Genomic DNA, 27,731 nt, shown 5'->3' on the forward strand with positions numbered 1-27,731 from the left:
ATAAGAAGCAAATAGACATTAGCCCCCAAGTGCCAAGTGTAATACTTGTATTGTGCTTGGGACTTTAAATAAATTCATTACCATCTCATTGATTGTTTACCTCTTGCAGTCTAAGGTTACCAGTAAAGAATCCCAAGTCAACGACCTTCAATAAAACATCAAGTCTCAATAGGCAGAAACCTCCAAGGCCAAGGATGAATTGACTAGTGCCTTAGCAGCGATGGAGAAACTGAAGGAAAGCTTCAAAGATGACCAAGCAGGTTGGGATACAGAAAAGTCAGCCCTGCTGAAGCGGGCGGAGGATGCTGAAGCGGCCCTTAAGCCGGTAACTGTAGAGCTTGCTGGCTTAAAACAACAAATAAATGCCATGACTGCTGCTGTTTTCGGTAAATAGCATCCTCTTAATATTTTTAACATATGTTAACCAATGTGCTCCAGCTTACAAACGTCCTGGATGAAACAGGATCCCGGGTTACCCATCTTGGCTCAGATATGCGTAAAAAATTGAAAGCCACCTATACACTCATAGAACAGTTATATACTGGCGCACAACGGATCATCTGCACAGCTGGTCACAACAAACCGGCTCTAACCCTTATCAAGGATACATTGGAGAAACTATCTATGCTGCCTGCATGGATTGAAGAGTTGAAGAAATCAGCTGCGAGGGCCAGTGCACTTACCGCGCTAACCCGGGCCAAAGCCTGGCTAGCTGATCTTGAGCCGGCAAACATGGCAAATGGCTGCCCAAGCATAAAAGAAGATGGGTCACCCTTCAGTGCAAATGACTTCGCCGCCATTACGAGGGAAATGTGTCCTCTGGCTAGTAAACTGGCTGCAGACACGGATCTTACGCATTACCAGCCGGTTTACGATGCCAACAATAAGAAGATCAAAGCGACGACTCATGATGCTTCGGACCTAACTCCTCCGATCCGTAAGCACACTTATGCCCCTGATGTTGACCCATCGACACTTATAAGTGATGAAGCTGTCTTCAGAGCTTTAACTGGGATCGACTGGTCGACCACTGACTTCCAGCCATTGGGTGACGAGGAGGAAGATGAACCGGTGCTGGACGATCCACAACCTTCAACTCAGCAAGGCCAAGATTCATAAGCCGTAGGTCGGCTTAGCGTCTGCTTTTTGCGAAACTGCTAAGACAATTTTATTCTTATAGGGCATCAGATGCCTTTGTAATAGGCTAGTGAAACTCTTGATCTGCCATGCCATCGTGCATGTTTTGTTTTGCGCAACACTGCTGCTCCGCCAGTTGAAAAGTTACCATTTATGTTTATGATTTCATCAACTGTATGCACCAGATTATGTATTGTACCTGCACAGAGACATACGACAAGAATCCCGACGGCTTACCGCAGGATGGGTCATAATACCTTATAAAAAACCACTGGTGACTAAAGACAATCCATAACCAGGGCCGGTTGAATTATAACTTGATATGATTATAAAAAATACCATACCTGTGATACACCGCCGGCTTAGCATACCAGCGCAATAAGGGTGCCAACCCAAAAGATTGAGCATGTAATGCCCTATTTAATTGTCATATACTGTCGGCTTACAACGTTGTATGCAGCAAGGGGTAATATCCCGAAACTCGGAGCACAACGCTTCCAAGTATTTAGTATCATCATCTACTGGCGACTTATAGTCCAAAGCCAGGCCGGGTTAATAAACACCGGGTAGGTTTATGTATAAACCATAAGGCATCATAGCCCTCATTGGCTTTTAACCATGTGTTAATATGTCACGGAAGAAGAACAAAAAAATGTTCAAATCAAACAACAAAAAATCAAGGCTTTCATAAGAGGCCAGGCCTAAAACTCAAGTGCTTTCAAGGGCCGCACAACCACTGAGTTAAACCTTCATACAAACCTTATAAGCCGAACCTCACACAACCAATCATCGTTTTAACTTTGACAAGTTCAGGGTCTAGATATGATTGACTTGTCAAAAGTACGGCGGGTCGTTCCAGGATTACCTGGGCGGAGTGGCAGACTTAAAAAGGCAGGATAACCCGGGGTTTTAGGTGAGTACACCTGGATTCCAAGCCTGGCTTTTAAGCCTGTTACAAGGGTCATAAAAACTCTTGTCCGTTGAACAAAGAGCCCCCAAGTAACATTATATTCTAGGGCGTATACGCCGGATCAACAAGGGTAGTTATAGATATGCTTGATGAGCAGGAAGCTCCAAAGTGATATATTTCTGAGCTGTGCTCACCGGGTACCTATGTTTGAGTTGTGCTGTGCAACAAACTCTCTTTGGTCCCTGTAACTCGGCATCAAGCCTTTAAGTGATCATATAAAGTAGTAATAAAGACTCAGTTTCTGAGAAATGAAACGACAGAGGCCCTGAATTATCAAGGATGCCGGCTTTATTATATCGATTATAATATATACATTGTCAAAATATGTACATCAGGAGAGTCGGTGGCTCAGGTATAGTAAGGCCGAAGATGAGCAATGTTCCACGGCCGGCGGGTCTCCTCCTCCGATGTGCGTGAGTCCTTGCGGTCTCGAACATCAACAAGGTAATATGACCATTGTTCAGATTTTTGCTGACCACAAAGGGCCCTTCCCAAGGTGGGGATAACTTGTGCATATCAGATTGATCCTGGATAAGCCGGTGCACCAAGTCACCTTCTTGAAAGGTTCTGGTTTTAACCCGGCGGCTGTGATAACGGCCCATATCTTGTTGGTAAATCGCCGAACGAGCCGCCGCAAGGTCACGCTCCTCATCTAACAGGTCAAGTGCATCCTGACATGCTGTTTCATTGTCAGTTTCAACATAAGCTGCCACGCGGGGCGAGTCGTGACGGATGTCACTAGGGAGAACCGCCTCTGCTCCGTAAACCATGAAGAAAGGCGTGTAGCCTGTAGATCTGTTGGGGGTAGTATTAATACTCCATAACACTGAGGGTAACTCCTCCACCCAACAACCCGGCGTCCTCTGCAAAGGAACCATAAGTCGGGGCTTGATGCCTCTCAGGATCTCTTGATTGGCTCTCTCAGCTTGACCATTAGACTGGGGGTGAGCCACTGATGATACATCAAGCCAGATATGCGCACGTTGACAAAATTCTTTCATAGCACCCTTGGATAGATTAGTGCCATTATCAGTTATAATACTGTGGGGAAAACCAAAACGGAAAATCACCTTTTTGATGAATTGAACCGCCATCGCCGCATCACATTTACTGACCGGCTCTGCCTCAACCCACTTTGTAAACTTGTCAACCGCCAGCAGGAGGTGTGTCTTTTTATCCTTGGACCTTTTGAAAGGCCCAACCATATCAAGCCCCCAGACTGCAAACGGCCAAGTAATTGGAATCATCCTCAATTCTTGAGCCGGCACATGAGCTCGTCGTGAGAATTTCTGACAACCATCACATTTACCAACTAGATCCTCACCATCAGCGTGAGTCGTTAGCCAATAAAACCCATGACGGAAAGCCTTGGCTACAAGAGATTTAGAGCCGGTATGATGACCACAATCTCCTTCATGAATCTCTCATAGAATCTCACAACCTTCTTCAGGAGAAACACAATGTTGAAACGCCCCTGTGACACTGCGATGATGCGACTCTCCATTGACAATAGTCATTGACTTAGACCACCGGGTTATCAGCCTGACCAAAGTTTCATCCTCAGGTAACTCGCCCCGGGTCATATAAGCCTAATATGGAACCGTCCAATCAGGAATAGCATGAAGAGCCGCCACCAGTTGTGCTTCCGGGTCAGGAATAGCAAGATCCTCCTCTGTAGGCAATTTGACAGAAGGGTTATGCAGAATATCCAGGAAAGTGTTAGGTGGCACCGGCTTACGCTGAGACCCTAACCGGCTTAAGGCATCAGCCGCCTCATTTTTCCTGCGATCAACATGCTCAACTTGATAACCCTTGAAGTGACCCGCAATAGCATCAACCTCTCGACGATAAGCCGCCATGAGTGGATCCTTAGAATCCCAAGTGCCAGAAACTCGCTGAGGTACTAGATCTGAGTCACCGAAACAACTCACCCGGCTTAAGTTCATCTCCTTAGCCATCCGAAGACCATGGAGCAAGGCCTCATACTCAGCTGCATTGTTAGTACAAGGGAACATCAACCGGAGAACATAAGAAAATTTATCACCTCGTGGGGAAGTCAAGACAACTCCAGCCCCCGAGCCCTCCAATTTCCCGGACCCATCAAAATGAATAGTCCAATATGTGTTATCCGGCTTCTCTTCAGGCGTCTGCAACTCTGTCCAATCATTGATAAAATCCACAAGTGCTTGAGATTTGATGGCTGTACGAGGCACATACTTTAAACCATGAGGCCCAAGCTCAATGGCCCATTTGGCTACCCGACCTGTGGCTTCTCTGTTTTGAATGATATCCCCTAAAGGGGCAGAACTAACCATAGAGATAGGATGACCTAGAAAATACTGCTTAAGCTTCCGGCTAGCCATAAAAACCCTGTACACAAGCTTCTGCCAATGTGGATACCTCTGTTTGGACTCAATAAGCACCTCACTGATGTAGTAAACTGACCGTTGGACCGGATACTCTTTGCTTGCTTCCTTCCTTTCCACCACAATGGCTACACTAACAGCTCGGCTATTGCCAGCCACATATAACAGCAAAGGCTCCTTGTCAATGGGAGCAGCGAGGACCGGTGGCTCAGCCAATTGTTTCTTCAGGGCCTCAAAAGCCTGATCAGCAGCATCACTCTAGACAAAGAGATATGTCTTCTTCATCATCTGGTACAAAGGGATAGCCTTCTCACCCAACCGGCTTATGAACCAGCTTAAGGCCGTGATACGACCCGCCAAACACTGAACATCATTGATACACTCCGGCTTAGCCAGAGATGTGATATCTTTTATCTTCTCCGGGTTAGCCTCAATACCCCGTTCTGAAACCAGAAAACCCAAAAGCTCACTAGCTGGCACACCAAAGACACATTTGGCCGGGTTAAGCATCATCTTGTAGACCCGGAGATTGTCAAATGTCTCTTTCAAATCATCTATCAATGTTTCCTTCTTTCTGGACTTCACCACAATATCATCCACATAAGCGTGAACATTGCGGCCAATCTGATCATGAAGACAATTCTGCACACAACACTGGTAAGTCGCCTGGGCACTCTTGAGCCCAAAAGGCATAGACACATAACAGAAAGCTCCAAAAGGAGTGATGAAAGTCGTCTTCTCCTGGTCCTTAACTGCCATCTTGATCTGATGATAACCAGAATAAGCATCTAAAAAGCTCAAACATTCACAACCCGCCGTAGCATCAATAATTTGATCAATACGAGGGAGAGCAAAAGGATCAGCCGGACAAGCCTTGTTTAAGTCCGTGTAGTGCACACACATACGCGAAGTGCCATTTTTCTTAAGCACCAGCACCGGGTTAGCCAACCACACCGGATGAAAAACTTCCACAATGGACCCAGCCGCCAAGAGCCGGGCCACTTCTTCACCAATGGCCTTACGCCTCTCTTCACTCAAACGACGAAGGAATTGCTTGACCGGATTAAACTTTGGATCAATATTAAGAGTGTGCTCAGCAAGTTCCCTCGGTACACCTAGCATATCAGAAGGTTTCCATGCAAAGACGTCCCGGTTCTCACGGATGAACTCGATGAGCGCGCTTTCCTATTCCGGATCCAGATTAGCACTGATGCTGAACTGCTTGGATGAGTCGCTAGGAACAAAGTCAACTAGCTTGGTGTCATCTTCCGACTTAAATTTCAACAAAGGGTCATGCTCTGTGGTTGGCTTCTTCAAAGATGTCATATCCGTCGGGTCAACATTATCCTTGTAAAACTTCAACTCCTTTGTCGTGCAAACAGACTCAGCATAAGCAGCATCACCTTCTTCACACTCCAAGGCTATCTTGTGACTCCCATGCACTGTTATAGTGCCCTTGTGACCCGGCATCTTCAGCTACAGGTAAACATAACACGGCCTTGCCATGAACTTAGCATAATCCGGCAGCCCAAACAGAGCATGATAATGGCTCTTGATCTTAACCACTTCAAAGGTTAACGTCTCAGATCTGGAGTCATATCACCTCCAAAAGCAACCTCTAGAGCTATTTTACCAACTAGGTATGCCGACTTACCAGGTACCACACCGTGAAAAACAGTGTTCGACGGCTTAAGATTTTTATCAGTCAATCCCATACGACGGAAAGTTTCATAATAAAGGATATTGATGCTGCTGCCTCCATCCATGAGTACCTTGGTAAATTTGTATCCTCCAACCCGAGGTGCCACCACCAGCGCCAAGTGACCCGGATTATCAACTCGGGGCGAGTGATCCTTACGAATCCACACAGTGGTCTGCTCAGACCATCACAAGTAACGGGGAACCGCCGGCTCAACGGCGTTCACTGCCCTTTTATGGAGCTTCTGATGCCGCTTGCATAAACTTGTGGTGAAAACGTGGTACTGCCCACTATTCAACTGCTTCTGGTTACTCTGATAACCAGATTGCTACTGCTGACTCCCCCGATTGTTCTGTTGGTTGTAACCACCCTAATTACCTTGGCCTTGAAAACCGGAATTAGAACCGCCACCACCGTAACCCGGACCGTGAGAGCAGGAACCTGAGCCGCCGCCCGGCCCATGATTGTCTTGAAAAAGATTGGAATTTTTGTACTCCTTCATAATGAAGCAATCTTTCCAGAGGTGAGTGGATGGCCTTTCCCATGTACCATGCCTCGGGCAGGGCTGATTCAGCTGCCGCTCGAGATCAAAACCTGACCCCCAACCTGTGGAGGAGGCCTTCCCATATGATGCTGACCATTATTCTATGTGTTGGTATTAGCCACAAAATCCAAATTGTTATCAGCCTTGCGCTTACCATTGCCCCCTGATTCGTCGGGTTATGATGCTGCCCCTTGGCATTGCTACTCTTCTTTCCCTTTCCTGGCTTTTCATCATCAGACCCGGGGTCCTTGGTACTATCAGAGTCGGCATACTTAACTAGAGCCACCATCAGCTCCCCCATGTCGCTGCAGTGGCACTTGAGCCGCCCTAGCTTCTACTTAAGAGGCGCAAAATGACAATTCTTCTCCAGCATTAAGACTGCTGAGCCGGCATTGATGCGATCCGACGAGTGCAGGATAGTTGAGACCCGGCGCACCCAATGGGTTGTTGACTCGCCCTCTTCTGGGACACAGGAGTCCAGATCCACAATCTACATAGGTTGCTTGCACGTATCTTTGAAATTCTGGATAAACCGGGCTTTTAACTCGGCCCATAATCCAATGGAGTTGGCTGGCAGCCGTTTCAACTAAGTACGGGCCGTCCCCTCCAACATCATCGTGAAATACTTAGCACATGCAGCATCATCAACATCCAACAGCTCCATCGCCATCTCATAACTCTCAACCCACGCTTCAGGGGGTAAGTCAGCTGTGTAGTTAGGCACCTTACGAGGGCCCTTGAAATCCTTAGGCAAACATACGTTACACAGAGCTGGCACCAAACACGGCACTCCCAAGGTCCCGGAGGTTACCCCTGTCTCCACCGAAGTTGTCGGATAAACCGGAGAACGTTGATGAGCCACCAGATCAGCTTCCCGACGTGCTCTGCCTTGATCCACCAAATCTTGAGCATTAGCACCACCATGCGCCGGGTCATGCCCACGAGGCTGATTACGGCATCTGTCACTGCTTGAAACCGCCGGTGAGTCAATGTGCGTGCTATAACTCCGGCTCGGGCGAGGGGTTGAGTGAATCCTCTCACGACTATAAGAATAAGCCTCCTGCTGTACCAGTGCTGTCTGAAGAAGCTCTCTAGCCCTCCGCGTTTCAATCGCAGCCGGAGACTCGCCTTCAACTGGGAGAGCCGCCAATTGCATCACCGCAGCGATCATATTATCCAAAGGGTTAGAATAATGACCCGACGGTGTCGGCACATATTGTGGTGGGGTATTATTCAGATGAAGCAGATCTGTTGTGCGAAGCTGAGCCGGTGCTCCAGTCCTAGGTGTGGCTACCACCCGGTTTGCCTCGTAAACCAGGGGCAGATGACTCCGATGCCTCCTCCTCATGACCTCGTTTGACGCGTTCTGATCCAACGTGAGCTGGAAGGAATCGGCCCGGATTCGTTGTGCCTGAGCATCCAAAGCAGCTTGTTCTGCAGTCATCCTCGCGTTCTCAGCCGCCAGATCTTCCTTGGTTTGAGCTATCTCATCTCGCAGTTTCGCAACTTCTGCGTTATGCTGAGCTTGATTTGCCGGGTTAACCTCTGTTGTTAACAATGTTGTCAAAGTGTCCAATAAGTCGGACAAGACCTGAGCCGGCGGGCGCACAGGGCCTCCTGCCCCGGCCGCCGTTGCCATTGCTGACCCGAAAATCATTGCTGCCGTAGTCGAAGAATTCTGCCCTGGCTATGTACTGGCCATGAAAATCGCGACCCGGTTCGACGGCTCGTAGGGATCCGGAATACTATCGCCATCGGAACAGCCCCCAAGCCTGTCGTCTTGCAGTTGATACAATGAAGTAGTCTCGCCCGTGGATGACTCACCATCAGAATAGATGGCCGTATCACTGCTAGACACGGATCCTTCCTCAAATTCCGCCCCATGGATGAATCCCACGAAGGCATGTTTCACGGCGGGCTGAACTCGGGCGGGTCGTGCACGCTGAGCCATCTCGATGATGTCGGTGCAAATGTCCGGCTCAGGGCCTGGCTCGCCGATCTTGCTGATGAAAACGTGAATTCCACCGAAGGGACCCGGTACCCGTACTCGATTGAGCCGGCCTCGGGGCCCCAGCCTGCATCATCGATGTAGAGCTTGCCGCGACGACTCTTGTTCATCCGGCCTACAGCATATCCTTTGATCCCTTCAAAGTTGCCCTGTAAGAACACGAAACCACCATGCCCTGGCCCCACGGTGGGCGCCACTGTCGTGGAATTGGTACGGCAGATGTCCTAGTGTGAGGACTTAGTTGTGGAGCCATCGCAACGTGTTTAGCTTAAAGGGGTTAAACAGGACAAAGGACATAGGGAGTTTATGCTGGTTCAGCCCCTTGCGGTGAAGGTAAAGGCCTAATCCTGTTTGAGGTGGTATTGCTTATGTTTCGATTACTAGGGTGCGAATACGCTTGATCTAGCTTTCGATCTCTTCTCTCTTGCCCTAAGTCGCCGCCGGGTCGTCCCTTTATATACACAGGTTGACGCCTGGCGGCTCACAGAGTCCCGGCCGGCTCATAAGGCCGACTCATAAACAACGTGTCCGGCTCGGTGACTAACTTACATGCCTTATAATACAAGTCATACATATATGGCGGTTTACACTTGTTGGGCCTTAAGTCGCCTTTGGGCTTCGGGCCCTCAATGAGTCTACATTATGAACCGCCATCTTCAGTATCTTCATGGGCTTTGTTTTTGATGAACCACCATGAGCATAACCCGGCCCCTCCTGGGCGGGTTATACTCAATAGTTATATCCCCAACAGTTGATGTATTAAGCATGTTCGTGCCTTGTTTAGTTCAGTATTGCACACTATGTGATGTTCAAATATTACCGTGTCCAGCTCAATTTCACCAATACCAGCAACAAACTTACAATACATGACTTAGGATATCACTAGAGATGTTGCCCATTTGCTATTTTTAGTGGATGCTAACCCTGTTGTACTTAACATGCCTGTCCAGGTACTTACGCAGGGTCATAACGGCCGATGCTGTTGTTTGCCATCAAGGTTAGCTGCATCCCATGTCTTACAGTATTTCACATCATTTGTGCAATTGCAGTTTAACTTGTACCATTTAGTGGTTGCCTATAGGTACACATGTCAGTGGCACTGATCCACGCTTCGACCCGGAGGAACAGCTCGCCTCCGCCGCCGCTGACTTTGCGCGGGCTCTGGCCAAGATGAAGTGCCCCAGCAACTACCTCTCAGGACTTACCAAGTATGTACTCACCAGTTCAATCTTACCAATACCAGTTGCAATTAATGTCTATGTTTTGTACGATCGATGTACTAAGCATGCTGTAGTAAACATGCCTAACACGTTTTAGCTATTTTCCCTACCTTTTTATAGACAACTGGGCCATTATCTGCTCTGGCAGCACCTGCCTTGTGATATTTAACTCTGCCAATTGCATTTTTGTCAGTACCGGTTTCAATGGCCATTAAGCCTGTTGCAATTAACAGTTGTATCCAGTTTTAAAGAGTTGTATTTCAATGGCTACAAACTTACAAAACAGGAATTAGGATGTTGTTAAGCCTGTTGCAATTAACAGTTGTATCCATTTTTAATCCGTCCCTTTGTTACCGTGCTACTCTTTCGCAATGAAGATATCACTACAGATGTTGTCATTTTATTACCATTTTCTATTTTTGGTGGATGTTAACTGAAAGCACAAGTGCTCCCTGGGTGATTTTGGTAATGAATGTCAACATATCTCTTGTTGGACTAATACTTTTATCTAGTATATTTCAGATGAGTTCAACAGTGGAGTGGCGTGGACAAGAGGATGTGGAACCCCTTCAAGATGCTAAGGAGAGAAGATTGGCAAAAGCTCAAGACTCTACATTTCCATTTTAGTGATCCAAGATCACATTGAGTCCATAGGAAAGCCAATACTATTAAAAGGGGATGAGGTGTTGCTTAATGGCTTGCTTGCTCAAAATGCTTAGTGATATGCTCCAAAAGCACTCAACCACTTTCTCATATCCACATATGTCCCAAACCAAAAGTCAAACTCGGCCACACCGATTTGATCTACCCGGCGCCATCGAGTTCACTTGACATAGCCACTGCCAGAAACCCTAATCAGTTCGGTCTCACCGATGGGATCTTGGTCTCACCGAGATGGGCTTGCAAACTCTCTGTTGCTTGTTGCAATTATTTCGGTCCCACCGAGATAAGCAATCGGTCCCACCGAGTTTGCCTGACCAACTCTCTATTTAGCTTATTACCAAAATCGGTCCCACCGAGTTTGTGTAATCGGTCCAACCGAGTTGAGGTTTTACCCTAACCCTAGCACATCGGTCCCACCGAGTTGATCATATCGGTCCCACCGAAAAGCCTAACGTTCACATTTTGAACTAAATCGGTCTAACCGAGTTTCTTGATTCGGTCTCACCGAGTTTGGTAAATTTTGTGTAACGGCTAGATTTTGTGTGGAGGCTATATATACCCCTCCACCCACTCTTCATTCGTGGAGAGAGACATCAGAACGTGCCTACACTTCCAGCATACATTTTCTGAGAGAGAACCACCTACTCATGTGTTGAGACCAAGATATTCCATTCCAACCACAAGAATCTTGATCTCTAGCCTTCCCCAAGTTGCTTTCCACTCAAATCATCTTTCCACCAAATCCAAATCTGTGAGAGAGAGTTGAGTGTTGGGGAGACTATCATTTGAAGCACAAGAGAAATGAGTAAATCATCAACATACCATCTATTACCTTTTGGAGAGTGGTGTCTCCTAGATTGGTTAGGTGTCACTTGGGAGCCTCCGCCAAGATTGTGGAGTTGAACCAAGGAGTTTGTAAGGGCAAGGAGATCGCCTACTTCGTGAAGATCTACCTGAGTGAGGCAAGTCCTTCGTGGGCGATGGCCATGGCGGGATAGACAAGGTTGCTTCTTCGTGGACCCTTCGTGGTTGGAGCCCTCCGTGGACTCGCGCAACAGTTACCCTTCATGGGTTGAAGTCTCCATCTACGTGGATGTACGATAGCACCACCTATCGGAACCACGGAAAAAATCTTCGTGTCTCCAATTGTGTTTGCATACTCCAATCCCATCCCTTTACATTCTTGCAACTTGCATGCTTTACTTTCCGCTGCTCATATACTCTTGCCATGCTTGCTTGAAATGTATTGTGAATGTTTAAACTTGTGCTCAAACTCCACCTTAACTTGAAGAAATTAAAAATTGCTACTTTTCTTTGTTGAGGGTCTAATCACCCCCCTCTAGACACCTCTTCTCGATCCTTTCAATTGGTATTAGATCTTTGGTCTCCATTGCTTTGGTTTAAACACCATTGGAAGAAGATGGATGAGCCTACGTTGGGGAGTCTTAGACATAGAGTACCTATACTTGATGGAGAGTTCTTTCATGAATGGAAAATTGAGATGCTTGAGATTTTCAATGAATATCTTTTGAACAAGTACATTACTAGCCCTTGTGCACCTCATGTTGATCCTTTGCATCCTACCCTTCACTACAAAAAAATACACTTCCGTGATGATACGTGCTTGTCACAGTAGGTCACGTTTTCTGTCATGCATGTACATCCATGACAAATTTATGACAGAATCAAGATAGTCATACCTGTGCTGTCATAGAAGTGTTCCATGACATTACCAAAATTATCATCACGGAAGTGTCCACTTCCATGACGATAAATCGCGCGTCACAGAAGTGCTTTCGTCAAGGGTGACCGACGCGTGGCATCCACCGTAACGGAACGCCGTTAAGCTATCGGGTCCAGTTTTGGATCCGATAACCCGTTAACAGCCCCGACCAATGGGGATTTTCCATGTGTAAAATCATCATTGGTTGGAGGAAACACGTGTCGGCTCACCGTGGGGACAGACGTCATCCACTCATTGGACCCAAAGCACCTATGATACGCCGACATGTGGCACGGCCCAACAGAGGCCCATTCGTGTGAAAAGGCCAGCCCCTTTGACTTGGTCAAAAGGTAGTGGGCCGGCCCAAGGCAAGCCTGTTAACGACATGTTCGCATATAGCCCATTTACAGCCCGCTATCCCAGGGCCCGTTTACGGCCTATCCGAATTAGGCCCAGTAGCGTCATCTGGGCCGTCCAATATAATTCCAGCCCGTTTTAACTTCCGGCCCATGTATGGCCCATGACGTCTTTTGGCACATATGAGGCCCTTAGTAAACCTCGGCCCATTAACGGCCCGTGGTAAAACTGGCCCGTAATGAACAGTGTATCACTTTATACCCATTAACGGCCCATTATTCCGTTGGGCCGTTTCCAGCCCATGTTATCTTTCGGCCTTCTTAGGGCCCTATTCTTGGGCTCATTTCCAGCATTCGTTTAATTTCGGCCCGTTACTGTCATTTTCAGCTTGTGGGCCAAATACAGCCCGTGGTTACAGTCGGCCCGTTTGTGGCCCGTTAATACGTTAGGCCGTTTTCATAGCGTCATCAAATACGGCCTATTGACGACGGCCCATTATGGTCGGCCCATGAACGGACGATTTCAACTCTAGCCCATTTACGGCCATAATGTGGTCTGTTTTTGGCACATGTTTGGCCAACCGATCATACGGCCCGTAGAAGGCCCATTGATGATACGGCCCGTAGAAGGCCCATTGTGTCTACGCCCCGTAGAAGGCCCATTGTGTCTACGACCCTTAGAAGGCCCATTGTTTCTACGGCCCGTAGGAGGCCTACAGTAAATATGTAGCCCATTGTTAATGTGGCCTAGTTTTAAAAAATAGGTTATTCCGGCCACTAGCAAACCGCGGAAAAAGAACTGCACTGACTACAAGAAAACAAATAAACAAGACAAAGGAAATAAATAAGCAAGTAACTTACGCTAGGCTATCACGCCTATTACACATATTACATCCACTGGGCATCAAAGTTCGCCACCAGTGCAAATATAGGGAACAAAGCAGCATATAAACGCCGCAGCAAAACAAGTCCAGAACTGAAACCACTTCAGAAGAACTCAAGAAACAATATCCTGGGTACCCATAATGCTGGCAAGATGCTTAGCAAGCTTATTAACTTTCTCTTGTTTGGCGCTTAAATCCTCCAGCACTTGCTGTTGCACCAGAAAGTATGCATCTGAATTCTGCAGGGACTTCCTCAGTCCTTCGGCTTCCTGTCGCATAACATCTGATCGAGGTCTTTCAACTTGAAGTTGAGACTCAAGAAGCCAAACTGATTCAGGCAGCGAGTAGGAAGAGCTGGTTCCAGCAGTAGTAGCCAGTAAGTCGAACACTACATCAAGACAGGACTTTGGGGTTGTCTCAGTGTCTTCAATATAGTTTTTATTAGATTTCTTGGAGAACAACAGGGATGTCTCACTATCTTGAACCTGATCTACATTACTTCCTTTACCATTGCATAACGGGTACTCTTCTCCAATATTTTATCCGCGTTCTAAAGGAGAAACAAACAAACACATCACAGGTTTACAATGTAGTATATGAAACTCATTTTGGTAAACCAGTTTAGTAGTAAGGTGGACAGGATAACAGCATGAAACAAACATATATCTATGTAGTATGGTCACTGTATGGTCTATATCATTCTAGTTTATGTTGCCAAATCAAGATAGATACAGTTTGAATCATATCTATTTAAGACAAAGCAGCATAGACAGATTATAAGTGTGGGAAACTACACAGCAATAACAACACTTGTAATGTGCATGGCATGAGAACATAACTATTTATTCAATTGAATCTGAAATCAACATAGAGCAAGTTACAACAGCAAACACGTTAAAGAAACAGGTTTAAAACATACCTGTTGTGCCATTGGAGTTTCAATTGCATCCTTCAAATTTGAAATTAGTTGGTATGAGTAAATACAGTGATGCAAGAGCAAAGTAGTATGAACCATAGCTACGGAACCTGACCTGAGAACAATTCTTCTTTTGCTTTAAGCGTTGACTTGGGGTTCGGAGTGGTGGTCCTCGTGCTTTGGGCACTGCAGTTGCCTTACTAACTGCTCATGTTTGGGTGCTCTGTGGTGGAGACGGTGCTGTGTCAACGGGAACTGGGTTACTATCTGCTAGGGTTGGGGTTAGAAGGGGTGTAGCTGGTTCTCTGTCCAACTGGGTAGGGGTACAATCTGCGTGAGTCAGGGTTATGTGTGATGGGGCTGGTTCTTGGGCAAGTACAACCGTGGTTCTATCTCCATCGACAGGTAGCACAATCATTTCTGAAGACCGTGTTTTTACTCCCACAGATACTTCCATCACCCCCTCCAATTGAAATGGTTGATAAACAAGAAAAGTAATTGAATGTACAGACATTGTAAGATAGACAGGTGCAATGGATAGTAGGGAAGAAAACAGGGCATGAAATAATTCACATTTATGTTGTCTAACCAAACAGAATAGCAGGACATAATTACAAATATATGATGGCTAATTAAACAGGATATCATGACACAATTTCACATGTATGATGGCTAACTAAACATGATAGAATGACATACTTCAAAATATGATGACTATGTAAATAGGATGACAGGATATAACTATACGATGTGTCTACTAAAGTGGTTGGCATGCCATAAATCACAAACATGCCGTCGATGGAAACATGATGGCATGATATAATTCACGAATAGAATGACATAATTCAAAATATGATGACTATGTGAACAGGATGAGATGATATAACTATATTATGTCTTTAGAAAATGGGTTGGCATGCCATAATTTAGATACATGCTGTCTATGTAAACATCATGGCATGATATGATTCAAATATATGATTTATATACTAAGGAAGTGAGCATACGGCAATCGCATATATGATGTGTCAACTAAGGAGATGGCATTCAACATCGTGTATATGATGTAAAAACTAAGCATTGCAATACAACATATGCATGATATGAGTAATATAACCCTGCCAAGTTTGAGCATACACCTCAGGGGGATAATAGGACTGGTCATCTGCCTCTGAATCCTCCTCTGAAGAGCTATTTGTAAGCAGCAACATATCTGCTTCACCAGGTAGCATTGTCTGCTCTAAAGACCTTGTTTTCACTCCAGATTTCTCTATCACCAATTCAAATGGCTAATGCACAGGAAGAGCAGTTGAATATACAAACATTGTCGACAAAAGCAATGAGAAATACAAAAAAAGGACGGCATGATATAATTCACATATATGATGCTTGGCTAAACAGCATGGCATTGCATAATTCACATATATAATGCCTTGCAACAAGATAGTAGTGCATAATTCACATATATAATGTCTTGCAAAAGATGGCATTGCATAATTCACATATATGGTAATTAGACACTAAACAGGTGGTATTCACACAAATCATGTCTAAACTAAGCAAATGACATAGCAATGCAAGATACCATACGCACGATATGAGCAACATAACCCTGCCAAGTTAGAGCATGCACCTCGGGGGGGGGGATAGGACTGGTCATCTGTCTCTGAATCCTCCTCTGAGGAGCTATCCGTAACCAGCGAGATATGCGCTTTGTCAGATAGCATAGTCTGCTCTGAAGACCTTGTTTTCACTCCAGAATTTTCCATCACCGTGTCAAATGGCTAATGCACACGAAGAGTAGTTGAATGTACTAACATTGTTGACAAATGTAATACGTAACAAAAAAAGGATGGCCTGATATAATTCACATATAAGATGACAGGCTAAGCAGGATGGCATTGCAAAATTCACATATATGATGCCTGGCTAAACAAGATGGCATTGCATAATTCACATAAACGATGAATAAACTAAACAGATGGCATTCACACAAAGCATGTCTAAACTAAGCAGTTGACATATTTGATGTATAAAGTAAGCAATGCAAGGCACCATATGCATGATATAACCAACATCAGCATGCCAAGTTAGAGCGAAGACCTCATGGGGTAAATAGGAGTGGTCTTCTGCTTCTGAATCCCCCTTAGAACAGTTATCTTCCTCTTGATTACGATCCGAAATGGGTGGAGTGGGGGCTGCCTTTGCGCCCACCATGGAGCGACGTCTGCATGAAATTTTATTACCACGCAAGGCTCGTCTCTTTTGCTCTACATGTTCAGTTCCATTGTGTACAATAACTGACATGCATAGGAATAAAACATAGTGAGATTATGTAAGGAGTGCATGCACAAATCCAGAGTGATGGTAGCAAACTGTGGATAGACCCAAAACCAATGATAGCAGGCAGATAATAGCTTTAGTTAAAAAATACAGATAATGGCTCCTTTAATGTTTGTTTGCACCCAACATGAAACTCATAGTAGACACCCGAGATTAACCAGATAGTAGACAGATAGTACTGATTGCTGCCCCAATATGTACCCCACAACCATTTAAAAACTCAAGTTTCAGCATAAGTTTGGACCTGAGTCGGAGTCTAATAGGTGAACACGACGATAAAGTAGCATGTCATCATATTAAGCGATGCATAACGTAAGCAGACACGGAAGAGTGCGGCCTCTCTTGCGGACCCGTGTAGTCCTCAAGGTCATCTGCTCAGTTGATGATGGTAATGCAGTTGTCGTGGCTGCCGGCGGCGGGGAAGAAGATCTGAGGCGGCGAAAGACAGTCTGGAGAGCGGATCCCTGCTGTGGTGAACCCTTCCGTCGTTGGAGCAGCTGAGCTGGGGTGGAACACAGCACCGCAGGAGCAGGACAAACCACACAAGGTTTTCTTTGACACATATCTGTAACAGAAGTAATTGTGTAAGGGCTTGTTTGAATTTGAGGATTCTAACAATGCAGGGATAGGAAATAGACAGGAATAGGATAGGAATGCACGTGCAAAATAGAGAATTTAAAAACACAGGATTTCTGCCAATCTGGGTGTTTGGTTCACAAGAATTGGAAGATCACATGATGCAAAGAAGTATGGTGAGATTAAGTCAAACCACAAGAAGTGTACAACCTCTTTGGCAAAGCCATGTCGATCTCAGCATGATTGGGTTGGCCGGTGAGGATGCTCCGATTGACTTGGCTGTCGGAGGAGGGGAAGAAGATCTTAGGCGTCTAGAGATGGAGCCCGAGGTACTGCTCCACTGTGATGGAGGGTTTCATCGTTGGAGCAGCTCCGGTGAGTTGTACGACGCCGAGGCTGAAGCAGGACAAGAGAGACAACGTTAACCTGAGTGGAATTCTAATAGCATCTCCAATAGATGACGTAAAATACATAACCACAAAGTGCTAGATGTATACATCAGCCGCTCATCTCTGAACTTAACTTTCGAAACTGAATTTAACTGCTGAAACTGAACTTAACTGTCGAAACTGAATTTTGATGTCGAAACTGAATTTTACTGTCGAAACTGAACGCACTAGAGGTGAGGCTACACGTCAGTCGACTGACTTTTTCATCTCTGGTCAGTCAATTTTGCAGCCGTTGGATACGAAATCAAGGGCCTGCAGTTTATCTTCAACCTCCACCCCCTGAGCCGCCAGCCACCACCGGCCAAACAGCCGCCCCGCCCGCCCCGAAAACACTCCCCACCGTCGTTCCACCGCCACCCCGGTCATCCCTCTAGCCCCCCCCCGTGCCGAGCTTTTTCTCTGGCGATCCCCACGCCACCGCCCCACCACCGCCGGCGACCATCGCCCCCACCCTGAACCCTAAGATAGATAGTGGGGTACTTCTCCGGCGAGCCCCCCTCCCCGCTGTGGCTGGTTCTTCCTTAACTCCGGTGAGCCCCCCCCCCCCACCCCCTGAAAATCGACTGACCCAAAAGTCGATTCAGTCGACTGAAGTGTAGCTAAATCGGAGCAGCATCGCAAGGAAGAGCAAGAGCGAGAGCAGCAGCGCGAGCAAGAGCAAGAGCAAGAGCAGACCAGGTAGGGGACCGAGAGCAAGAGCAGAGCAACAGCGCGAGCGAGAGCTAAAGCGGCAGCAACTCCTACTGATGTGGACGTCGCTGCCGAGGGAGCGACACCATGGAAGAAGTAGCCGGCGACGCCGCGGTGGATGGAGCCGCGCCGTGTCAGCTCGGGACCGAGCGCCGGCAGCACCGTGAGATCGAATCAAGAAGAAAATACGGCGATTAGTGTACAACCTCTTTGGTGGCGCCGATTAGGCCGCAGCTTCATCCGAGGAAACGGTGATGCTGATGCTCTTCCGGTGGTGTAGGTGAAGACGGCGGTGTGGGAATGGAGGTGGTGCGAAAGACGAGGGGAATGTCGGGGCAGCTCCTTGGAGGTGGAGGATGGGGTGGCTGAACCGGCGGGACGACCAGATCGACGACGGATCCTCATCCGGTACGGTGGATGAGGGACGTCGAGGTGTTGTTGTGGACGATGTCGTTCGGGAAGAGGCTCTGGCTGGGTGGCGGACGGAGGAGGGTGTGGGGCTTCGCGGGTTTTCCCGGCCATGGTGTACGAATGGGTGGGCAGATGGGATGGGAGTGGGGAACCATGGCTTAGGGACGCGCTTGTCCGAAATGTGGGGTAAGTTACGAAAGTACCCCCACCGATTTGAGGCGGTTCTTTCGGTTCAGGGGTATCATGGGCATTTCGCGTGTCGGGATTTCACAGGAGGTGGGAGTTTCCGCGCGCGTTGTAATTTTGGAATAGCAAGGCGCAGGTTGAGATGGAGGGAGTTGTCGGAGCACAACGAGACAAAGATATATCTTAAATATTTCGGGCTAACAAGGCGCGGGTTGAAATTTCCAGACAAGCCTAACGTGTACTGTACCAAATCAATTCGCACTACAAATGTCATTCAAAACTTTGAATTCATGTTATGTTCAATTAAAATATTTCGCTACGTGTATAATGCATGCAACCTAGTACTCAAATGAACGTTTAGTGCATTCCAAACGTATATACTACCGCGTCAATATGAACTAAATTTGAATTCGTTTCTCTATTTGAATAAGATCTACAATAATGATTGTTGTGAAGTCAAAGCATTTGAATTCATTTCTCTGTTTTAATAAGATCTACAATCGTCATTATTGTCAAGTTAAACCATCGTTTGTGTATTATCTTCACAGCACACCACATGATTAGTCTCGAGTTACATATGAACTATGTGTACTATATGAACTCAAACTCGATTTTTTGAATCCACTTTATGTTGATTTCAAATCATAGTACATTTCAAGCTCTAGCTAGATCTTCACAAACTAAACCATGTCTCATGTGTATAATGTGTTTATCACATTATGTATGGTGCCCCGCCCCTACGCCTACAAGTATTTAGATGTGAGTTGCAAACACCACACATTACCACAAATTCAAATAAAATGTGAGAATGTTCGATATATATAGTATTGTTTAGATTGTTCGATATTTAGTTGTAAGATGCAAATGCCACACATTATCACAAATTCAAATAAAATGTGAGATTGTTCGATGTATAGTATGGTTTAGATTGTTTGACATTTAGCTGTGAGTTGCAAACGCCATGCATTATCACATTATGGTATAACATGTGCAAAACCACAACACGCGTATCACCGCTATATTCATGCATTCATATGTTTAAAACAGTATGATCTCCTATTCAAATATATGAATCCACTTCATATCAAATTATGATCTTTTTTAGTCTCTTACACCCACACAATCCTCTAACCTTTGTAGCTACCACTAACTTTCTCTTGTGCATGCACACGCCCTCCTCACCCTCCCCCTCCCTCAGCATTCTATCCATCGCGCACATTCATTTTTTTCTTCTTTAGGTCGTTCTCCCACAGTCTCCACAACTTCTTTCCGACACACACCGATCGATAAACCTCTCCAGCGATGTCTGCCTACAACATACACACGCACCTTCAATCTCCTCCTTTATGTGTCCTTGCCTCGTGTCTCTCATACGGTCCCACTCACGTGTAAACTCTCGCCCCTCTTTTCATCGATCTCACAACCGCACACTCCTCCCCCTATCTAGCTAGTAGCTGGGCCTCTCGCACCACCTCCTAGCTCCATTCTCTCTGTCTATCCGTCTCATCGGGCCTTATTTGCCTCTAACAAATGGACGTACGCCGACCGATCTCCCGCTATACATATAGCTAGCTAGGTCCTTATAACTCGTTTTTTCCCACGCATCGATCGATCTACCTCATTAGTTATGTCTCTCCCTTCCTCCGACAAACAACAATTGATCTACCGATCTAGTTAGGTTTGCTTACCAAACAGTTGGTTCCCCTTCATCATCCATGGATGTGTCCCGATAGATCTATCACGCACAGGCACACACAGAAACACATCCCTACTCTTATTGATAATATTGTAGTTCCACCCTCAGTTTGTCTAGTAGGCCTCTCCCACCATCTTCGAGAAGCAACTCCATCACCCATCCAGCACTCTACCCCTATCCCTCCCTCTCTCTCTCTCTCCTCTCTCTCTGTCCCATCCTATTTCCCGTCCTTCAGTTATGTATGGATGTCGACCGATCTCCCTCAAGACATAGCTGGGTCTCTCCTTCTCAACACATATACGAGTCGTTCTACCTCTATAGTTAGGCCTCTGCCTACCCCTCCCCCCACCCCCTCGCACACACACACACACACACCGATACATCGAGCGCTCTAGTCATGTCTCCCTGCCACACACAAACTTGACCTGTGCCCTCTGACATTCTGGTAGCTAGGTCAGTCGCCCTATATCTTTGACTTGCACACACACACAATTTTGATGGCTCTCTTCATCGATCTCGCATCCACCCACTTGATCCTCTCTTCGACTCTAGCGATATCTATGACCCCTCCCTCTCTTCTCGTGGATCGTCCAACCCTCTATATATGATATGGATAGGCCTCCATTTCACACACATTGCATGCAAAATTTTGTTTGAGATGTCATCGACACATCCCACAAATACATTCACGAAATCAATCTCCCCCCCAAAAAAACAAAAAACACTCACGAACGCACAAGCCATTTGTCTAGGTTTGTATCTCTCACACACACCCACGTACGTGGGGGACGTGCACGAAGAGAAGAGGTTCACGCACGACGCACGTACTCCCGTCTCTTTCCCAACCACACCCGCACGGGTACACGGTGGAGCTCATTTCTGTACGAAAAGGCAGCCCACGTGGTAAGTTGACACATGTACTGGTTGTCCACTAGATGGAGGGAGGATCGTCTACCATGGGTGAACAAACAAATTGCGACTTGACGCGTTATGTTAAATAAAAAAGAGGCAAACCATGTGGGGCCTACCTTAGAGGCAAGGCTCTATACACTGGAGTACTTTTGATGTGTCCCGTCAACTCGCAGAACGAGGAGAATCTTGCTTAGTACACCGTCTCCCCCGCCCACGGGTGCGGTGGCTCGCAGGATGAGGTGAAGCTTGCTTCCTTACGCCCGCTCCCTCGCCCACGCGCGCGGTGGCTCGCAGGACGAGGAGAAAATTTGACTAGTACTCCCTCCGTTTACTCCTCGTCCCTACTACCTTGGTTAGAGAGATTATCATATTGTTTGGAATATATGTCCTTTAGTAGATTTCAATATGAACTACTAGTACATACTCCAAACACTAATGTATATAGACGTATTTTAGAGTGTAGATTCACTCATTTTGCTCCGTATGTAGTCCATATTGAAACAGACGTAATAGTACGCACTCTCCCTCGCCCCTCGACCCTCGCCACGTGGTGGACGTGCAGCAATTCATTCGGTCTCATATAGCCAGAACGATATATACTGCAGTACCATTATTGCTCGACTTCCCGAAGAGGCGAAGAGCCAATCGCAAGGTTAATAGTTTGGAGATGCCAAGCGCAAGGTTTATAGGAGAACGAGTAGTAGGTGCCGCGTCATTTATAAATAAAGTTTTTTTCTTCAGTGGCACGTACGCAATATAAGTAGGTTCATATGGAGAGAAAAGGAAACCGCTCCACTATATACATAGGCAGGACGAGCCTACACGGTTGCTTGCTGGGGTTGCTCTCTTCAGTTTTCACACTCTCTCGCACAAAACCACTGTGGCCACATCTCTAACATCCCGGTGGATCACGTCCGCTGGGGGAAGGGGTGGATGCTTAGTGTAGATGCGGTCACCGTCGCCGACGGTGAAAACCCACTGTCGGCACGACCCGATCAGGGGTCCCCGCCATTCTATCTCACAATGCCGGTGAGGTTGCCTTCGTCCATTGCTTACTGCCGCGACGTGGGTAGTTGCCTCCTCCCGCCGCCCTCCTCTAGGTTGAGCTACGTCCCGACATCCCTTAGGTACAACTCCCTTTACAGCCGGCTTGCACCACTGCTCCAGTTGCCCACATCACTCCATGTGGATATTTCTCTACTTCTTTGCCCCGCACATACCTCTACTGGCTTCTACGTTCTGTATTTGTGATGAGTTTATGTCTCATCAACTAGTCCCAGTAATCTTATTCTAATCACACTTCTTCAATTTCTTTGCCACAGGGATGCTCATCTCGATTTTGGTGAAACTGCACAAAATGATCCGATGGTCAAAGGGTTGCAAACTTCATTTCTTAGGAAGCACCGACGTTGCCAGCAAATTAAAGCCTGGTTAGGGTTTATGGTTCAAGGGCTAGGGACTGCATGGATCATTTTTTTCTTTAGCTGTCTCTGTTTCAATGGCTAGGGACTGCATGAGTAGTAGTAGTACTGTACGCCTTACGCCCGCTCCCTCGCCCACGCGCGCGGTGGCTCGCAGGATGAGGAGAAAATTTTACTAGTACTCCCTCCATTTACTCCTCGTCCCTACTACCTTGGTTAGAGAGATTATCATATTGTTTGGAATACATATGTCCTTTAGTAGATTTCAATATGAACTACTAGTACATACTCCAAACACTGATGTATATAGACGTATTTTAGAGTGTAGATTCACTCATTTTGCTCTGTATGTAGCATAAAGTTGAGACACTTATTTTGGAAAGGAGGGAGTACATATTTGCTATGATCTGTCAATCATTGAGATGCAATAGCATGCATGTTAGTCTCCTTTGTATTTGATGAAATATTGCAACGAGCAATCTTGGACGCAAGATACATGTAACAGAAGCTGGAAGCTTCATAGCATTGTACGATCTCGCTGATAAATTACAGTACGTACTATACAAGTAGTACTATGTTAAGAGTTAGGTGCCGCACGGTGTCTAGAAAATATGGTGATAGTGTGAGGTGGGCCATGTAATCACTGAGCCTGCGTGTTTTCACTGCTCTTGCACTCCTCTGCCGTAAGAATGGAGAAAATTGTAATCTAGTAGTACCTCCTTTCGCCGAAAGCGTGGGACATCCAGCAGTCCTACCACCTCAGTAATAATGACCAATGAGCCGTCAAATCACATAGACCCAGCAGTAAGTTGGACGGACGAAGCAACCATCACTCTTGAATCCGCTTCTCCCTTCAACGCAGGCGCCAGTGAGAGGTCGCATCCGCTCTGCCCGGGCATGAATGCGGCACCGATTCTTTGGAGCGGCGTTGACCGTTTCGGGCGGGAAGCGCGCGCGGGCGATGGAGGGGCTTTGGGTGGGCCAGGCTGGTCAGGAGCGGGCGTGGCAGCTGTCCGCCTGTCCCTACCGAACGCCCGGAAATGAGAGGATGCACCGACTCTCACGGCTAAAATCGTACACTACACACCATCTCTCTGTAGGAGTAGGTTGATCTGTCGCTCTCTCTAACACACACATGCTGTTAAACACACACACACACGCACACGCACGCGCACACACAGGTTCATAGAATAGGAAAATCGTGCGAGTGCGAAGCCATAGGAAGTGAGATACAAATGGAGTACGTACAAGAAGAGAAGAGGCATCTCTTAGTTGTTTGGATTAATTGTTGCGTTTAGAGACAGAAATCAGGGCTTTGATTGGAGGAATGACCGGTCAAGTTTCTCCTTCTCCTCCAATCTGCTTGCACCTTGGTCCCGCTGCACCTTCTAACGTGACTTATTACACCTAGACGGAGGGAGTCGTACGAGATACGATGGCACACTGACTTAGGTCGAATACAAGTGCCCAAAATTGTGTGCATGTTATAATAAGGATTCACTTAAAATAGTACGTGAGCGAACAGAGGGATCAGTTGGACAGTGTTCCCGAGCAGTAGCGAGATGTGTGAGGTAAGATACACCGCTGGCGCTTTTAATTTTTCTTATTAATTTTTTTGTTTCACCCTCTGACTGGTGGGACCCAACGTACTACGTGGAGAGAGGTAAGGTGACTAAGGCTGCATTATTTCTGCACCACTGTGGATAGTCTTACCACCAAAGCCACATGACACGATTATGATTTAAATCCCAATGACTCCCACACACACAAAAAACACGGCATGCTTGTCACACGAATGCAGGAATGTATAAAAGGTTATTTTCCTCTCGTTTAACATAACGGGAGGGTTGTGTAGCTGGTTAGCCTGTTCGCTCGTCAAACTTGAGGTCTCGGGTTCGATAACTACACTTGAGCATAATTCGTGCTAGGAGGATTCTTTGATTGGTCAAAATGGATGGATACGGAGCTATACGATCTCGTAGTGACCGTATAATCACCTCATCACGTATAAGCTGCAGCCTCGGCGCTTGTTTTCTAGGGTTTGCACTCTTCACACTCTCTCTAGTATATATATACACGCTGGAGCCTTAGCGCTTGTAGTTGCTCTCTTCACACTCTCTCACCCTCTCCAGATCTAAACAAGACTTCGTTGGCCTCTCTCTCTCCCCTCACTGCCGGTCTGCTTGTAGTTGCTCTCTTCACACTCTCTCACCCTCTCCAGATCTAAACAAGACTTCGCTGGCCTCTCTCTCTCTCCCCTCACTGCTGGTCAAAAAGTCGTCCGCCCGGAAGGGAAGGAGGCTTAACGCTGTCGCCGTCGGCGAGGGAGGGAATCCACTACCGGCGCAGCTATTCACTTTCACCCAGCGGCGGCGCGGGAGGGCCTCTGACCCCTTCTTCTTCGCTGCCGTACATAGTGTGGGTCGAACGGCCTCCGGTCGCCCACCGAACCACACCCCAAGAACCTTCAGGTATAATTTACTTATTCCACATGCATTCCTCTAGCTGCATGTGGGCTTTTTCCGCTTCTGCACTCAAATCTAGGTGTTGGATCAAACAGGAAAGTAGTGGGGAAAGTTGTATACCATGAATCTAGGACGTGGTTCAAAGAGGAAAGGAATGGGGGAAAGTGGTGGGAAAAGTTGTATAGCATGAATCTAGGACGTGGTTCAAAAAGGAAAGGAAGGGGGAAAGTTGTGGGGAAAGTTGTATCGCATGAATCTAAGACGTGGTTCAAAGAGGACAGGAATGGGGGAAAGTAGTGGGGAAAGTTGTATAGCATAAATCTAGGACGTGGTTCACAGAGGAAAGGAAGTGGGGAAAGTACTAGTACAGACTGGCTATCCAGCACCTACATTGGTCGAAAAGGGAAAACAATGACAAACGCAGTACGCACATCTGTAACGAACTGATCTTTTGTTTTGGGGGACAAGGCTGTAGAGTTTGAGTAGGACCAGATTTGCTGCGCTCACATCGGGAAAGGTGTCTAAAGATAACAAAACTGGGACCAACACAAATATGCTCCTTGGTTGTTTGTTCTTTGTTGCAACAGACTGTGCATCACCCAAGTACATCGGTAGATGCACATGGTGCTGGTGCGTCCACTGTCCCGTGCAACTCTTTAGCTGTTGTTAATCTAAGGCCCTGTTTGGTTAAAAACTCCCTAGTCCCTACCTGCTTGGTTCTAGGGACTAAACATGGACTAGAGGTTATTAAATTACATGCTAAAAGACCATGTTACCCCTAGTAGTGAACTAATAGAGACAAGGTGCGATGCGTGGCAGGGGCAACTGTTGGAAAAGTCCCAAAAAGACTCCCTCGGGGTCTTCTTTCTTTAGTCCCAAATGCCCAATTTTAGTCCCTAAAAGTCCCTCCTGTTTGGTTTAGATGGGACTGACACGGAGGCTTTTTAATCCCTCCACCAAAATGTCCTTGTAAACAAACACCCTCTAATAATGCCGCTGGAAAATTGATGCAATGCCACAGTTAAAAGCAAATTACATGTTTAACGAATTTTATTGTTAATATAATCTCTCTGTTAATATTAATCAATGCCACCGTTTGAGAAATGCTACTGTCTTGCTTTCTTTCCCATTTAGATAAGGTAGATGCTTCTTTTTGTTGGCTTTTGTGTCATCCACCGTTATTGACCACTAGTTGTTTCCTTTGCACCTCTGTGTAAACAGGGTTATCTACTTCACCTCGTTGCCATTGTGACCTTTTGTTGCACTGCACAAAACACTTTTGTTTTAAGAGTGTTTTGTGCAGTTCAACCAAAATGTCACACCGACAATGTTGCTTGATCGCTTGATCTTAGTGGAACTGCACAAGAGGAGATCTTACTTCCTATCCGTGTTGGCAAATTTGGTTCAGAACTTCTTCTTGTGAGTTGTTTGAATTCCGCGTCATGAGAGGTCAGTACTAGCCTTCTTTCACATGATTTTGCAGTGTGCTTTCATATGTTGTGCTACTTGTACGGTAATGTTGCTTGATTTTAGTGAACTGCACAAATGGAGACAAGACTTCCAATCTGTATGTGCACCGTAATATCCCATTGAGGTAAGATAAGGGTATTTCACAACTGTTGGCCTGTATTTTGCCACTTTCATCAGAAAATTAATGTCATTGTTTAGTGCTATACTTGTGCAGCCAAATCTTACATTGAAGGCCAAGCTTGTCTGTTATTGAACCAAGTGATGAAGGGGAAGAACAAGAGGAAGAAAAACAAAAATCAACTCCTGGTGCTGTAATGAAGAACTGGAATTGTGATGACACAAGTAATGATATAGTTTTGCATCTTAATTTATTGCTATGGCTGGAACGAGCAATTGTTTTGCCATTGATTTGATGCCACTCTTATGTAATACATAATTATCTCTACTTGTGCAAACAGGGATCTTCTTTGAAGATACCATATATTTTAGTGGAACTGCACAAGAAGATGTTGGAAACATTAATCTAATTGAGGAGTATATAGTAAGCATGGCCACCACAGTAGATAGCAACAGATGGTTCCGGAGAAGTGCTTCATCTGTATGCTCTACACAATAAGCCTCTTGAC

At 46.3% G+C, this 27,731-nt stretch overlaps 1 protein-coding gene across 1 annotated transcript in view; it reads left to right on the top strand.

Moving 5' to 3' along the window:
- The first annotated feature begins 220 nt into the window (after positions 1-220).
- LOC141022793 (uncharacterized) overlaps positions 221-27,731 on the top strand; it is a 67,423-nt gene continuing 39,912 nt past the window's right edge. Inside the window, exon 1 of the mRNA XM_073499058.1 lies at positions 221-386. Within this exon, the coding sequence (XP_073355159.1) occupies positions 221-386 (166 nt within the window). The remainder of the gene's footprint in view (positions 387-27,731) is intronic.

This window comes from Aegilops tauschii, chromosome 5, assembly GCF_002575655.3.
Source record: "Aegilops tauschii subsp. strangulata cultivar AL8/78 chromosome 5, Aet v6.0, whole genome shotgun sequence".
NCBI lineage: Eukaryota > Viridiplantae > Streptophyta > Magnoliopsida > Poales > Poaceae > Aegilops > Aegilops tauschii.